Consider the following 12,161-nt stretch of genomic DNA (forward strand, 5'->3'; position numbering starts at 1 on the left):
GTTAACCCACAGATGCTCTAGGTAGTGTCTAGGTCATTGTCAATCTGAATCAGGCACGGAGAAGAATGCAATGAGTTTTTGATAACAATGAGAACACCGCCTCCTCGTCTTCTACCAGTCACTTGCGAGTTGTGGTCTTTCCTGTATACGTCGTAGCTATGACCGAATAGTTGCACAGAATAGTTGTTGATAATGATGTCATACTCGTTGTCTATTAACACAACACAACAGAAAAATCAGTGATTTTCGTTTTCAATTCTCTGACATTTTGGTTGTAAAAACAGAGGCCTTACAGCGCGTGTCGGAGAAACTTCGATGTGAGAACAAGTCTGGTGAAGTGGAACCAGCTGAGGTACTTGGCAGGTTGTTGCTATCTATTTGTGCCGTTGGAAGTTGAAAAGAACCGTGTTGACGTTGAAGAATAGTGCGCGTAGCAACAATCACCGGACCGGACGCGACTGGGTTGAGGCTGCCCGAATAAAAATGTATAGCGAAAAAACATTAAATTTCACTGTTACAAACATTGAAAAACTTCGAAAAACCACATTGCAACAATGAAAATCTTTGTAAAAGTTACACTGAAGTTACCATGAATATCGCTGTTTTCACAGTAAATTTTAATGAAAACCGCCAATTTTACAGCGAATAAGGGGGTGATTAAGTGATGTAACACTAAATTTTTCGGCTTTTTCCCATACAAATAAAAACCAAAAACAGTAAAATTTGTGGTACATTCACTATAAGTTTTACACTGTTTTACAACGAAGTTACAATGAAATTTAAGGTGAGTTCTGCAAAAAAAATTGTATAGGCTTTCGGATTATTAGGACAAAATAAAACCGGTTGATTAACTACGGTATTTCATGTTTTTGAAAAGATATGATGACAATGAATTTGATAGGCTTCGAACTATTATGATTTTCGAGCCGCATTCATCGCTCATATTAGGAAAGTATTAGAGGTCAGTACAACTACATAAACAAATTCCGCTCTTTCCCATTAACACCTGGTCTCAATCTGTTAGATATCTAACTTATCTAGGATATCCTATCGACTCTTTGTATCATTACTGTCTTCTATCGTCTCCTCCGTCAATTGTAAAATCTACCGTTCTAAAAACTTAATTGTATGCCTGACCTCATTCAAGGTCAGGACGTAAAAACAACGAAGTTGGCACATTCCAAAGGAACGGAGCCTTTCCTCGAACACCCGCGTTCAGAAACGCGGCTGGCACGCTGACAGACGAACATCGTAAGTCGCAAGCGCATGCATAGTGTCGTCGTCCCGATAGTAAAACGAATCAGAGTAAACTTCTCGATCGGTGGTATCTACAGTAGACGGAGGAAGAGGCACAACTTGTGTCGAAAAATAATTCAATCTACCTAGGATTGGACCTTAGATAGAGATGATTTCCGGCGGCCATTTGCTTCGAAACAATTTGCATTGTTGCCAAATTAAATGAAAATTTTTCCAAGAACGGTACAGTGAAGTTACAGCATAAAGTGTTGTAAACAGTAAAATTCATTGTAATCGTAATGTTTTTACATTAATATTTGTTATGCATTTCTATCCGGGTGAGGCTTCCAACATGCTTTTTACAGTGCGTATCGGTCTGAAATCGCCTGGGTTGGTAAATACATTTATTTCATGCTCGATTGTTAATTGCTATGCACTATAATCAAAGTGGCCTTGTCCTTATATTTTAAAATTTGATTATTATTATTAATTAAATTACATGAACCAGAAACTAAATGAAAACAGCTACAAAATCTAGAAGGTTTTATTCGTATCCATCTGCCGTTGGTCGAGTAATTCGGGGTCAAAATTAGGTTATTTTTTATATTAAAAAGTTTTACAGTTCCTAAACAAGTAAAGATAGTATACCCAACAAAGTTAAGCTTTTTTTATTTGAACAACTTTATAAAATATGAAAAAGTCATACAATTACAAAAAGTGCTAAAGTAGAAAACTGATTTTAACGATTCATATACAAGAAATAGAATATTTTTGTCTTCGCTGAAGAGATACAAGGTTACAGTCTTCAGCAAAATTTCTTGTAATAATATACTCTAAAACTTTGCAGAATATATCAATGTGTTATATTGAAACTGAAGAAAAATAGATTTTTTATTTTACTTTTAGGGGGATTACTGAAATGTTGTATTCCACCAAACCAAACGAAAGATCTTTTAGTTCCAAGAAACTCTTCCAAAGGTTCCACAAACTTAAAACTAAGTTTTCCTACTCAAAACTCAAACGATCGCATGTTTTTGATTTCGGACCATGTGGGCTGACTTGTTAGCCAGTCTCGCACCTCAAAGTTAACTGAGAGGCTATACTTTTCACATCATCATAGTTTTTTCATGTTTATATTTTACAATGTTATTTCATTGTTACATAACAGCGATGTAGGTTTTCTCAGAATCGCTAGGGGTTAAATATTTCAATCAAATATTGTAAATATTTCAATTCAAAGTAAACAGTAGCAACTACCAGTGTACATAGCTCTCGATCTATCAAGTGTAACATCGATAGTGCTTGATAACGCGTTATAAATCATCGGTAGATTACAATCTAGGGCACGGTACAAATTTCTTCGGCATATTTCTATTTCATTTTTACTTTCTTTTTCCCATATTCTTGGCTAAAATACTATCCGATTGCCTAACGTAAACTGGTTCGTGCCAATAATAATTATTCACATAATAATTATTCTCAATTAGTAAAAACCATTTGAATATTTTTGACACGAAACAAAAAACTTCAGTTGAAAAGCGCATGGTGGCTGGTGCACCTGGAGCCGTTTTAAATACTTGACATATGCGGCCCGCACCCCAGAAATAATTTAATTCACATATGACTTGTAACTTGAACCGCCGCAACTTGGCACCGAGCGCGGTCAGTTTCATGTATATTGATAAGCGACCGTCTCCAGCTTAAACCGACCGCCGTTGTAGCTCGAGTGGTTGCAAAAATGCATGGTTCGACATATTCCTGACCGTAGCGATGGAGGACAGACGCTCTTCGCGTGTCACTATTCATTGGCGTAACTATTTCGTCACGATTGCAGCGCACAGCCAGACTAGCTGTTTAGTTGTTTGTCTGTAAACTAATACTTGTGATATACGTTGTTATCATTCTAGGAAGCACGATCTCTGAAGATGGGCGACTTCCAGCAGGCCGAAGCTAACAATATAGCAGCACATAGCGTCAAAGTGCAGAGCGATCACTTCAGGTTAGTAATATTTTTATCTCCGTTCTGTCGAGAGTAGCGTCGAGCACTCAGGAAACCTAAAGCTTAGGGTGTGTACGGTTAGCTAATTACGTTTCATTTTCAGTGCGGAGAAGAAAGCCGTAGCACAAGCACAACAACGGCAGACAGTGTCATCGACTGGAATTTTCAATCAGGAAAAGCACGTGTCAGCAGCTACCCAGTCCAAGTTCACGTCCCACAGTATGGTAACATCTTCTTCACAAATGAGCACCCATTCCACGTCGATGAATGGTACACTGAGTCTCGGTGACGATTTTCCATCGTTCGAAGATCTGGAGCGACTTGGGAGCAACCCAGCCGAAATTGAAAGCACCATACACAAGTATTCGAATCACCTTACGACATATGTCGAGAATCTGCAACATTCGGAGCAAATGAAGAAAGCTCCAAATCTACTCAACACGATGAATGAGATCATACGACGTGCCTGGGCTGTACCAACTCATGGTCATGAATTGGGAGCCAGCCTGTGCGAAACACTACGTAAAACGGGAGGCCTAGATATCCTGATGAAAAACTGTGTCGACAGTGACTCAGATGTTCAGTTTTCCTCAGCCCGGCTATTGGAACAGTGCTTGACAACCGAAAACCGATCGCACGTTGTGAAAAATGGACTGGACAAAGTGGTTAATGTAGCCTGTGTATGTACGAGAAATAATGCCACTGATCACTCACGGGTTGGGACTGGTATTCTGGAACATTTGTTTAAGCACAGTGAAGATACTTGTTCGAATGTGATAAGGCTGGGTGGTTTAGATGCTGTATTGTTCGAGTGCAGAAAGAACGACGTAGAAACATTGAGGCATTGTGCTGGAGCACTAGCCAACTTGTCACTCTATGGTGGGGCAGAGAACCAAGAAGCTATGATTAATCGCAAGGTGCCGTCTTGGTTGTTCCCCCTAGCATTTCATCATGATGAAAACATCAAGTACTATGCCTGTCTTGCTATCGTTGTACTGGTAGCAAACAAAGAAATAGAAGCCGAAGTTATCAAATCTGGTACGCTAAACCTTGTGGAACCATTTGTTACCTCTCACAATCCGTCCGAATTTGCCAAGTCCAATCTGGCGCACGCTCATGGTCAAAGTAAGCATTGGCTGGAAAGACTTGTGCCGGTACTAAGCTCGAAACGGGAAGAAGCACGCAACCTTGCGGCTTTTCACTTCTGTATGGAGGCAGGTATTAAGAAAGAGCAAGGGAATACAAACATTTTCAAGGAGATTGGAGCAATTGAACCGCTGATTCGGGTTGCTAGTTCGCCGAATGCAATCGCTTCTAAGTTCGCAGCCCAGGCTCTACGACTCATTGGCGAAGAGGTTCCACACAAACTATCTCAGCAAGTTCCACTGTGGAATACGGAAGACGTACGAGAGTGGGTCAAGCAAATCGGATTCTCAGAATATGAGCAGCATTTCTTTGATTCCAAGGTGGATGGTGACTTGCTGCTGCAACTGAACGAAGAAAACTTGCAGGTAGATATCGGAATGACTAACGGAATTCGGAGGAAACGCTTTGAGCGGGAGCTCCAAAACTTAAAGAGAATGGCTGACTACAGTTCACGAGATCCGGACAGTTTGCACTCGTTCCTATACAAAATAGCACCCGAGTATACCATCTACACTTACTCGATGTTGAATGCCGGCGTGGATTTGGAATCGATTAAGAATTTGGACGATGACCAACTGGTGGCAGAATGTGGCATTCGGAATTCCATCCATAGGGTACGCATATTGAATGCAATCAAGAGCAATGAAACGATTTCATCCTTAACGTCGGAGAAGAATACGGAGAAAAATCTAGACGTTTTCGTAAGCTACCGAAGAAGCAACGGCTCGCAATTAGCTAGCTTGCTAAAGGTTCATCTTGAGTTGCGAGGATTTTCTGTGTTTATCGATGTGGAGCGGTTGGAAGCGGGCAAATTTGACAACAACCTACTGCAAAGCATTCGTCATGCGAAACACTTTTTGCTGGTTCTCACACAGGATGCGCTGGAACGCTGCGTCGACGATGTGGAGGGCAAGGACTGGGTACATCGGGTAAGTTTTCATGATTTAAGTCTAGGGTTTAACGTTAACATACTGACTATTAATTTTTTAACTATTGTTTCAGGAAATCGTTGCGGCACTTAACTCTGACTGCAATATTATTCCCATCATTGACAACTTTCAGTGGCCGGAACCGGAACGTTTGCCGGAAGATATGCGGGGTGTGTGCCATTTCAATGGAGTTCGATGGATTCACGACTACCAGGATGCGTGTGTGGACAAACTAGAAAGGTACGAGAATCTTTAGCGTGCTACCTTACCACTTAGTAATATATCTCATTACATATGATTTGCCTCAGGCATTCAGTTTTTTTATCATAACTCATGAAACATAGTGTGTGCTACTTGTTTTATCATCTGAGCAGATAAGCTTTTCATTAGACGCACAATGCATGTATAAATTTGATTAATTTCGCTACAAAAGCTAGTTGCTTTTCCTATGCACTTCAGTTACGCTTTTTCTGATTTTAGTTTCTGTAAGCCAACTTCGCCGGCTATCTGATTGTGAACATCAGTTTTCAAAAGATGATCTCTTCCCAAGCGTATCAGAGCTTCTGAACCGATTCTTCCGTGTTTCTCTCACTCACCCGCAGGTACATACGGAATACTGCTAACCGAAACGGTCGCTCAAGTGCATCATCACAAAGATCGAGCTATTGAAAACGCTCAACCATTTTTCTCTGTAACAGAGATACGAGAGTCCTAATTGAAGCAATGCAAAATTGCATCAGTACTGCCGCTGTGTGTGCTTGTGGTCCTACTAGCAAAAACCGAATCGCTGCCACTCCTACTAGTCCACGTGTGCTAACATAGATTACTCATCACTTGTACTGCCGTCAGCTCTCGCCCAAATCCTGATCTCAACGCGCTGTAAATCATAGCTTAGCAAATGTGTTTTGTGTGCAATAACAATTACGCTATTGTGGTGTTTGGTACAGTGTTCGGTTTTAAGTCTGGCTACCGCCGCTTATCGTGGGCTCTTGGAAGACCATTATTCGCCCACCGTTGGACGCGTGCAGCGTTGAGCCCAGCAGGAAAAGTGATGAGTGCCTTGAAGATTGAGTGATGCTTGAGCAAACTAAAAGGCGAGTGTCTCTTTATATTTCGACACACCTAGGTTATTTGTGGTATTTATTGCTGATGTAGGTTTTTCGGTGCTTGGATGGGTTGCTGCACATTTATTAGGATTAATTGGTCAACTGCCCTGTGTATTATGCAATTTAAATTCTCCCAATACGAATTTACATTTTTTTACTGAACTCAGATAATACCGGACAGTGGCAATATACAGGCATTAAATTTCATTTCTAACAATAATTAAATGCCCTGGAAGCAGGGCCCAACAACGTCACCTTCAATTGCAAATCGCCACACAGCAATGATAATGTAGCAATGAAGCTATGGTTTCAACTGAAGTAGCACAGCTTCGCTTCAAAACTGGCTTTAATCAGCAGGTTTCACTTCATTATAACGAGCAATTTTAAAGTTTAATTTGTCATTTTCTATCAAATATTTAGCAGAAGGTTAGCAATTTTGAATGCAATTGAACTGAAATTAGGAGACATTTAAAACCATGAAACACATGTTATAATTAATCTACACACTTAAAAAACTCGGTAAAATTTGCCGAGATTTGGACAGCCGAGCATTCGGTGAAAATTCCCGTGGTGCATATCGACGTTTACGGATCTTTACTAACGTTTGGTATCATAAAAAATTTTACCGATCGCTCGGCTGTCCAAATCTCGGCAAAATTTTGCCGACTTCGGTACTTTTTTTTAGTGTAGGGGCAATATCAGCAAATCGTGCCTGACTTTCAATCATCTTCACTTTAAGCAGTCGCCAGACAAATGACACAAATCCTTTTATGTTAAGGGAATAAAGAATGAAGACAAGGAAAAATACGCTTCTTTTACTTTGTTTCGAGCTCTGCCTAAGAGTCAAATGTATTTGCTTTCATACTTTTGTTAGGCGTTGAAAATAACAAAGCTGCTCAGCCGAAAAATTACATTTTATGGTTTTGCCTAGGTTTGTTATTATTTACATTGTCATCATCGCAAAAGATTGGATTATTTAAAGGTACCGAAATGATATCTACTTCAAAGCGCTTCATCATCTAGGGCAAAGCATACGGAAACCATGTAGGTTTATATTCGGTTTAATCGTCACGAGCAACATCAACTCTAGTTTATGCAATATCATAATGCTTTATTCGCTAAGGTTTGAAATATTAACATTAGGCCGAATGAATAAAAGAGTTAGAGCAAATGCTCCCATATGATTTAAACGGGAAAAGCAAAGCAAACTGTTTTATTCATACGGCCTATTGACACCAATATTATATTTCAAAAAATTATTATCTATCATCAACAAACTGCGTCAGTCTTCAATCTGATAATCGGACATAAAATAGTATTTCATCGAATGAACTTGTCAACGATTGCATAACACAGTCCTACGTCATCCTTCCGTACAACCGTTACGGTTGTATACCTTGTAGTTATTAGTGAACATTTTGTAATAACATATGAATTTAAAATGGATTAATTTCGGATGGCTAAGGAAAAAGCTACATACGATAACTCGATAGAGAAATAATTCGTATTCAATCTTCTGTGCATTCTATGGTACTGTTTCAAAATTTTCGGTGGCCCTGAAAAGATTCCAAAGAATTTTTGAGGCTAAATGGTGACCATGCTTAATTTAAAATGACTGTGGCTATAACGGGATGTGTTGTAACCCAAAGGGAAAGACTTTTTTGTACAGCGGTAACCCATCCTACGTTTGCGGCCTCTACAAGGTATAGAGAGAAAAGTTCACTTTTCTCTGTACAGTGGTATTTACACTTTTTTAATTGCATTCGGATTACTTGATGCAAATAGGTGTCGTCCGTGTCTACGAAGCAAGACGATCGCGAAGGAAATTCGATATTGAAGCTTTATACCTCCAAGAACTTGACCATACGTAGTACCTTTTTCCAGCACAACCTTCACCATCGGTACACCTAAAGATCACCCAACTAGACGGAATCATAAATCGAACACGTTCTAATAGAAGGCATTTTTAAGACATTATCGACGTCAAAACCTACCAGGGCACCGGACCACTATCTAGTGACGGTTAAAATACGTGAAAAACTATCTGTTGTGAACAACATACGATATCGGATGTCACCGAAAGCTACGGGTTACTCCTCGAAGCCGCGCTGCCGGAAGAAAAAAGTAGCCATTAAAAGCGTAATGGGGAGAACGTCTCAGATTGTGTGGTTCCGAATCGACGTAACGACTGGTTTGGCGAGGAGTACGGGGAGATATTGGATGAGGAGAACGCAGCGCGTGTGCTAATGCTGCGCAGAGCCACTCGTCAGAATGTGGAGCGATACAAACAAAAGCGGTGGCAGCAAACCCGAAACTTCAAGGAGAAAAAAGGCCATCAGGAGGAGAAGGTGTGCGAGGAACTTGAGCAGCTATACCGTTTTCAGAATACGCGAAAGCTCTATCAAAGACTCGACGAATCTCACAAAGGCTTTGCGTCGTGGGCCGAAATGCGCAGAGATAAGGATGGGGGTATTTTGACAGACGGCCGTGCGGTGATGTAAAGGTGAAAGCAGTACTACGATGAACAGCTGAATGATGTGTAGGCGGAAGACCGAAATAGTGAAGCCAGGACTTCATTTGTAGTATCAAGGAAGATGTGCCACTCACATCGAGAGTATTGGAGCGGAACTTATCAAAATAGGTCCGGACAAGTTGGCCAGCTGTTTGCATCAATTGATTGTTAAGATTTATGATACGAAACGACTACCGGCAGCATGGGGTTATTTGCCCAAACTACAAGAAAGGCGATAAACTAGATAAACTACTGAGCGATAACTATTTTGAAATCTACAATCACCATCTACAAGGTGCTTTCCCAAGTCATCTTTCATCGAGTGTCGCCAATAGCCAATAGAATCGCGGGAATTTATCAAGCCGGCTTCTTCGAGGATTGATCTACAACGTACCTAATCTTTACCCTGCAGCCAATCCTTCAAAAGTGCTGCGAATTTCTAATTCCCTCTCTTAGTTGATTTCAAAGCTACATATGATAGTGTAAATCGACAAAAGCTATGGAAAATCTTGTTCGAAAACGGCTTTCCGGAGAAGCTTACTAGACTTATCATGGCTACGTTGGATGGGATCCAGTGCTGTGTGAGAATTTCGGGTAGATTGTCATTTGAATCTCACAGGGAACTTCGACAAGGAGAAGGTCTTTCCAGCCTGCTATTCAACATTGCGCTTGAAGATGCTATAAAGTGATCGACATGCAGTACCTACTACTCGCGCTGAACATTCTTTTCCAAAGTTACAGAGCCCTTATTCAGATAAGAATTTTCAGATATTTTTAAGATGATAAATAACGGAACAATACCCGGTAAAATGTTCCGTAATAATATGTAGTTAACTACCACAGAGTTTGGATAGATAAACTGTTTAGCTAACTGACGGTAAACTATTTCCTGCTTTTCTCAAGTCAGTAATTCACGTATGTAGAAATGAGGAGGTTGGTAAATGGTTGGATAATGCGTAAAACAGACCCCATAGTGGTCCTTAGCCTCTTATCCAGTAACTCCTACCCCTACCTCCTCGTGGTACCAGCCGGAATACGAGCAACCTTAACGAAGATCGGGTAACCAACCCCGGTGGAAACTAAGGTCGTATACCAACAGGGAAGGAGGCACAGTGTGTCTCGGCACTGCAAGATGGCAGCCCCATTACGAGACTCGGTAGCGTAGGCCTTGGTACGGGTACCTACCTAAACCCTAAAAGCTAAAAAGCGTCAAGAAAATCTTACTCGAAACATTCGGCTTGAACTAAGGCGACGAAATAAGGACATGGAATGGAAACTTGGTACCTGGAACTGCAGATCGCTAAACTTCGTTAGCGGCGACAGGGTGCTGCTCGATCAGTTAGAACCCCGAAAGTTTGGCATCGTGGCACTGCAGGAGATCTGTTGCAAAGACCCGACGATGAGAAGGAAGCGTTCTATGCGCAGCTGGAGGCGACGGGACATCAAGATCGTCATCAGGGATATGAAGGCCCAGGTCGGCAGGAAAGCAATGCATAGACCGGTGATCGGGACCCATAGCCTGCACACCGACTCGAACGATAACGGCCAGCGATGCATCAACTTTGCAGCTTCTCGAGGCTTGGTGGACAGAAGCACTTTCTTTTTCCACAAAGATATCCACAAAACCACCTGGAGTTTACCTGACCAACGAACTTCGAACCAAATCGACCATATAAATCGACACGATTTTTCTCGAACATCACCAACATACGCTTCCTACGGGGTGCGGATATCGACTCGGATCATTACCTAGTAGCAGTACACGTGCGCTCTAAACTATCGACGGTTTATACTTCGCGACAAAGCCGCCCTCCTCGGTTAAACATTCGGCAGCTAAACCAGTTGCCGAAAACTACGCGCGCGCACTGGATGCAGCTCTGCCTTCCTCTGTGGAGCTAGATAAATCGACCCTCGAAAACGGATGGAGTATGATTCGCTCGGCCGTCAACGAGGCCGCAACCGCGGTGCTAGGAGTGGAAACCTCGAGTGCCCGAAATAATTGGGAATGACAACAACGATAGATAGGAAAAAAAGAGCTTGGAAAAATTATCTAAGCATATCCACGAGAGAGAATTTGGCCAAGTATCGACGAGCGCGGAATGATTTGACCACGATCCTGAGGAGGAAAAGCGCCAGGGGAACAGAGATCGTGAGAAGCTGGAACAACTATTCCGGGCTAATAACGCTAGTGATGCGCAAGCTTTACGAGAAAGTGAACCAAACTCGTAAGGGCTACATACCTAAATCTGACATGTGTAGGGATGAGGGAGGGGATCTAATCACAACGAATGTGATGTGGTCGACAGATGGAAGCAGTATTTCGATGAGCATCTCAACGGCGATATAGCAGCAGGAGACGCAATGGAAGTTAACCTCGGAGTGCCTACAAACGAAAACAGCGTGCCGACTCCTGATCTCGAAGAGATCCGGCGAGAAATCCGTCTGCTGAAGAATAAAACAGCCGCCGGGAAGGACCGACTCCCGGCAGAGATCTACAAAAATGGCCAAGAATCGCTGGCAGCGGCACTTCATTGGATAATTTCTAGGATTGGGGAGGAGGAAAACCTACCGGAGGAGTGAATGGAAAGTGTAGTCTGTCCCATCTACAACAAGGGCGACCGGCTAGATTGCTGTAATTACCGCGGCATCACGTTGGTAAACGCCGCCTACAAGGTGCGCTCCCAGATTTTGTTGAGTCGTCTATCCTCAATAACAAGAGGATTCGTAGGGCAGTATCAGGCGGGCTTTTTTGGGGCTCGTGCTACTACGGATCAAATTTTTACTCTCCGACAAATCCTCCAGAAATGTCGAGAGTACAACGTGCCCACGCATCATATTTTCGTGGATTTCAGGGAAGCATACGACATCATTACAAGAAACCTTCGGACGGCGGAGGCAATCTACGCTGGACTAAAAACGGAAGCTACAAATGAATGCGTCGAAAACCAAATATATGGCAGGAAGAGGCTCCAGAGAAAGCAACGCTTGCCTCCCACGGACAGTGACTATTGATGGTGATGAACTGCAAGTGGTTGATGGGTTCGTATATTTGAGATCTCTGGTCACCGCCGACAATAATACGAGTAAGGAGATCTAACGACGCATTCAAGTGAAATCCGTTCTCTTCAAGAACCCCACCGGCACCAGGAATAGAGAGGCCCAATGTTCTAGATGGCTCGACCAGGTTGAAGCCGACTTGCGTGTGTCGAGACGCGCAACGAATTGGCGACGAG

At 42.2% G+C, this 12,161-nt stretch overlaps 1 protein-coding gene across 10 annotated transcripts in view; it reads left to right on the forward strand.

Moving 5' to 3' along the window:
• Positions 1–12,161, forward strand: part of LOC128738902 (NAD(+) hydrolase sarm1) — a 95,480-nt gene that overhangs the window by 82,384 nt on the left and 935 nt on the right. For 9 of the 10 annotated variants that reach the window (XM_053834366.1, XM_053834369.1, XM_053834370.1 and 6 more), the window contains 3 exons: positions 3,144–3,235; positions 3,339–5,310; positions 5,384–5,550. In XM_053834366.1, coding sequence (XP_053690341.1) covers positions 3,144–3,235; positions 3,339–5,310; positions 5,384–5,550 — 2,231 coding nt within the window. Of the gene's footprint in view, positions 1–3,143; positions 3,236–3,338; positions 5,311–5,383; positions 5,551–5,912; positions 6,018–12,161 lie in introns of those variants that run through there. The other variant, XM_053834367.1, reaches the window with a different exon arrangement.

The sequence above is a fragment of the Sabethes cyaneus genome, chromosome 2 (assembly GCF_943734655.1).
Source record: "Sabethes cyaneus chromosome 2, idSabCyanKW18_F2, whole genome shotgun sequence".
Classification (NCBI taxonomy): Eukaryota; Metazoa; Arthropoda; class Insecta; order Diptera; family Culicidae; genus Sabethes; species Sabethes cyaneus.